Source organism: Eimeria mitis, genomic scaffold (assembly GCF_000499745.2).
Source record: "Eimeria mitis Houghton genomic scaffold, Emh_scaff2274, whole genome shotgun sequence".
NCBI classification, from domain to species: domain Eukaryota; phylum Apicomplexa; class Conoidasida; order Eucoccidiorida; family Eimeriidae; genus Eimeria; species Eimeria mitis.
This window is the reverse complement of record NW_013570603.1, coordinates 2,349-7,269: the sequence shown is the minus strand read 5'-3', so window position 1 is coordinate 7,269 and position 4,921 is coordinate 2,349. Positions and strand designations below refer to the sequence as shown.

General features: G+C 56.1%; 1 protein-coding gene across 1 annotated transcript; it reads right to left on the bottom strand.

Annotated features, from left to right (window-relative positions):
- Positions 1-760: 760 nt before the first annotated feature.
- EMH_0051390 (iron only hydrogenase large subunit, C-terminal domain-containing protein, putative) lies at positions 761-4,802 on the bottom strand (the record flags this gene model as incomplete). The annotated part of the gene is made up of 2 exons (XM_013496746.1): positions 761-3,135; positions 3,404-4,802. 2 exons carry the CDS (start codon positions 4,800-4,802, stop codon positions 761-763), a joined length of 3,774 nt encoding a protein of 1,257 aa, XP_013352200.1.
- Between the last annotated feature and the right edge of the window lie 119 nt (positions 4,803-4,921).

The window sequence follows — 4,921 nt, the reverse complement described above, 5'->3', positions numbered from 1 at the left end:
AACACACTCTAGAATCTCTTACCTAGTACACTATAGAGTGTGGTAGTTTGTGAAAAGCTAAAAAAAAAAAGCTACAGAGGAAACGATGGTGTTGCTGTAGCGCAAGGAAAGGGGGCGTGCAGTGTATACGCACCACTACGTATTGCCTTTTGCTTATAGTACAGTCTTTGTAGCTGAAAAGGAGCATTTACACCATAAACATAAACCATTGTCTCTCCAGCTGCCCGTCTATAGCACGGGTATTCAAATCAATGGCCCCGCCGCAACAGCAGCAAGCGCCTCATTCAGCTAAGAGGAAGCAGCTGCAGGCGTTGCTGCTGCAACTGCTGCTGCTCTCGCAGGCTCAACATTTCCTATCAAAATTCAACTGCGGCGCTTGGGCCTCGGCATAAACTACATTGTCACCGAAGCCCACCGTCGCTTGCCTTCTGCTGCCGCAGTAGTTGCAGCAGTTGCAACAGCTGCAGCAGCTGCACAAGCTGCAGCAGCTGCACAAGCTGCAGCAGCTGCACAAGCTGCAGCAGCTGCACAGGCTGCAGCAGCTGCAGCAGCTGCACAAGCTGCAACAGCTGCACAAGCTGCCGCAGCCGCACAGGCTGCAGCAGCTGCACAAACTGCAGCAGCTGCACAAGCTGCAGCAGCTGCAGCAGGTGCAGCAGGTGCAGCAGGTGCAGCAGCTGCACCAGCTGCACAAGCTGCAGCAGCTGCAGCAGGTGCAGCAGCAGCAGCAAGAGGATCTCAGTGCTGAGGACTGTGTGGGTCACCACTTGAGGTCTGAGACGGTGATGAGAGCTGCATTGTTTCCTTTTTTGTTAGTTTTCTTTTTTGGTGTGAAACGGGTGCGGAGCGCCGCAGTAACCCTCGGCGCGAGCAGTACATGAAGGGGCAGCGGTGGTGCTGCAGTGTCTATACACAGCAGCTGCTGCAGCTCCTCTTTGGCTCCTTGCTGCTGCAGCGCAGCTTCGAGCTCACCCAGAGCAGCAGCAGCTTCTATGCCGTTCTCTACACCGTAGCAGCAACTAAAAAGAAATAAATAAACTGGTAGTATAAGTGGATGCTGCTGAGGAGAGACAAGAGGGAAGTCTGAATGCATCAGCCGCGTGACGCTGTGCAGCGGTTCTCTCTTCCTCCCTACTACCACCGGCTCAGCTGCTGCTGCTGCCGCTGCTGCTGCTGCTGCTGGTGTTGTCTTCTGCTGCCCCCACCCCACTCGCCTTTCTCCCCCCCCAACAGACGCCTCTCCAGCAGCACCACAACCAGCAGCACCAGCACCCACAGCAGCAGCAGGAGCAGCAGCAGCAGGAGCAGCAGCAGGACGCAGCAACGCGCCTGCTGCTGCTGTTTCTTCTGCGGAGGCAATCGACTGACCCCCCCCATTGAGACAGCCCCCTGGGCAAGCCCCTATTTCAATTATATGCGGTATGAGGCCCCCAATATCCTCAGGCCTAGCCGTGCCCCCCTCAACCCGGTTCCTCCAGCTGCTGCTGCTGCTGCTGCTGCTGCTGCTGCTGTTGTTGTTGTTGTTGTTGTTGTTGCTGTTGGTGTTGCTGCTGGTGAGTGCGGGGTGGCGAGAATCTGCTTCTGCACCAGCAGCAGCACCAGCAGCAGCAGCAGCAGCAGCAGCAGCAGCAGCAGGAGCAGCAGCAGGAGGAATCAGCTGCCGCAGCAGCTGCACGATGTTTTGTATATTTCTGAAGCCAAAGGCAAATGCCCCCCGCAGCAGCGCCGGCTTGCTGTCGTTCCACAGCCCCCGTCGTCTGCTGCGGCTCCCCCCGAAGCTGTTGCTGCTGCTGCTGCTGCTGTTGCTGCTGCTGTTGCTGCTGCTGCTGCTGCTGGTTCCTTCCTTCAGACTACTGCTACGCCCGTCCGGCGCAGCAGCAACATCACCACCACCACCACCACAACCATCAGCAGCAGCAGCAGCAGCAGCTGCAGCAGCAGCAGCAGCAGCAGCAGCAGCAGTGGGTGAAGCATCAGTAGTTGTAGGGAAGAGCGCGATGGCCTGGATCTCTTCATTTGGCCCCTTAATAAACTGAGGGAGGCCGGTTGCTGCTGTTTGTTTGTTATAGAGGCCCCGCGCTGTCTGCATAAAGAGAAACTCAAGATACCCCCCGCTGCCTGCAAGAGTAGGTGTTGGGCGTGAGGTGTACATACACCCCATCAACTCCCCTGTTTCTGCTTCTTCTTTGCTTTTGTATGAATATAAAGAGGAAGCTACCGCAGATAAAGAATATAATATTGGTGCTGCTAATGCAGCAGCACGAAGCGACGCCATAGGCAGCTTCACACCCTCCTGGGCACCTTCATTTGCTGCTGCTGCTGCTGCTGCTGCTGCTTCTGCTGCTGCAGCTGCTGCAGCAGCACTGTCAGAAGCACCCGCATTTCTACAGCCTCCCTCTGTTGCTTCTCCTTCCGGTGCTGCCGTTGCTGCTGCTGCTGCTGCTGCTGCTGCTGCTTCTGCTGCAGCTGCTGCTTGATACAAACTACGCGCTGCTAGCCTGAGTGCATTGGGGGGCAGCAGAGAGTCCAGGGGTGCAGCAGGGAGACAGCTGAAGGCCCGCCCCGCTGCCTGCAGCAGCAGCGGCAGCTCAGACGTTGTTAGTACAATATCTACCTCAGCCCATCCCCCCTCACTACCACCAAAAGCTAAGCGTGAAGAAGCAAAAGAAAAACCATCACACCCATACTCCTGCTGCTGCTGCTGCTGCTGCTGCTGCTGCTGCTGCTGCTGCTGCTGCTGCTGCTGCTGCTGCTGCTGCTTCTCTCTGTGTTCAAAGTCCGGGCGAGCGGCCTCCAGCTTCTTGTCGTAGCAAGGCATCAAGCAGACGTGCAGAATATCCTCAGGGGCCAACCCCCCACAGCGGCCAAGCCTGGCTGCTGCTGCTGCTGCTGTTGCTGCTGCTGCTGCTGCGTTTGCTTCTGCTGCATCTGCTTTAGATGCTGCTCCTTGAGGTGCTGTAGTTTTTCCAGCTGCTGCTGCTGCTGTTGCTGCTGCTGCTGCTGCTGCTTCTGCGTAGCACGTATACGGTGAGTGCTGCAGCAGCAGTCGAAGGAGATCCCAGGGGGCACACCCCTTATCTCTCCTCTCTGCCTTTTTGCTGCCATCATCAACAACCCCTGCAGCAGCAGCACCTCCTGCAGCAGCAGCAGCAGCAGCAGCAGCAGCAGTATCCCCAGCAGCAGCAGCAGCACCAGCAGCAGGAGGAGGCTGTGTAGTATGTCCAGGCCATGCATGCGTTTTGATAGCGAGTAAGAAAGAAGAGGCATCAACAGCAGCACGTACTGCTGCTTTACATAGAATACCCTGCAGCTGCTGCGCGCTGCGTACACACGAAAAAAAAGATAAGAGTGAGGGCTCTATACTTTTTTCTGCATATAATATAACACCAGGACAAAANGGGACCTGAACTCATCAACGTTTTATCTATTATATTATATCCACACACTCCTGCTGCTGCTGCTGCTGCTGCTGCTGCGGCGGCGGCGGCGGCGGCGGCTGGTTGGGCTGCTGATACGGGTGCTGCTCCTGCTCGGGGTGGTGGTGGTGCTGTTGCTGCTGCTGCTGCTGCTGCTTCTGTTGCTTCTGCTGCTTGCTGTGGTGTTTCTGGTTGTAGTTTGTTTGCAGCATCAGCAGCAGCAGGAGGATTTACAGCAGCAGCAGCAGCAGGAGCAGCAGCAGCAGGATCCCCTGGATCTTTTTGTGCTGCAGCTGCTTGTCCCTCTGCTGCTGCTGCTGCTGCTGCTGCTGCTGCTGCAGTTTGTGTTTGCATGTTTTGTTGGTGTTTTCTGAGCCTGCCTATAAACTCTTTTTGGGTTTCTAAGAGAGCGAGGGCTTCTGCTGCTGTCATAGAGAAGACAAAGTCAGCCCCCAGGCACCGAAAGAGGTAAGATAAGCGCCCAGCAGCAGCAGCAGCAGAACAACCAAACTGCTGCGCTGCTGCTGCAATAGACTGAGAACTCAGAGACACCACCACCACACGAGGACCAACACCCTCAAACGGTGAAAGCCCCACACCCTCAGCTGTCTGTACACCCTGAGCTGTATGTACACCCTGAGCTGCCTGTACACCCTGAGCTGCCTGTACACCCTGGGGTGTATGTACAGCCTGAGCTGTATGTACAGCCTGAGGTGTATGTACACCCTGGGGTGTATGTACACCGTGAGGTGTACGTACACCCCAGCTGCGTTTGCGAGCCAAAAGAGAAAGCAACTGATCCGTCGATTGACGGCTCAACAAAATTCCTTCAGAAGACGTCACGCAGCCGCTGCAGCTCAGACAGTCCGACAGCGATATTTTCCCCACAGGAATCAGGCCTTCTGCTGCTGCTGCTGCTGCTGCTGCTGCTGCTGCTGCTGCTGGTGCTGCTGCTGCTGCTGCTGGTGGTGCTGCTGCTGCTGGTGGTGAGGCTATTGGCTTGGAGGATACGGCTTCTCTTAGGGGCTTCACCTCATCATGCGGCACTGAAGCAGATACAGCAACCGGGTTTTCTGCTGCTGTTGCATTCGCTGCTTTTGCTGTTGCTGCAGGTGCTGCTGCTGCTGCTGCTGCAGCAGCTGCTGCTGGCGCAGCAGCGTCTGATGCTGCTGTTCGCCGTTGGGCCCTCCGGCGCCCCGCTGCTGTTGCTGGCCTCTGTCGGGTACCAACAGAAAGAGCAGCAGCAGCAGCAGCAGCAGCAGGTTCTGTGTCTGTTGTGTTTTTCTCTGGCGCCGCATGCAGCAGAGGTAATACACATTCCTGTGCTGGGGTTAGATAGTCATCGAGCGCCCCCAGGCGGACGGCGCTGCTGAAGGATTCTGACATCTGTGGTAGTGTAACAGAAGCAGCAGCAAAAGAATAAGAAAAAGAAAAAGAAAAAGAAATGAGAGGAGAGGAAGGGGTGGGGTGGGGGTGATAGACAGAGAAACGAAAATTTTTTTTTT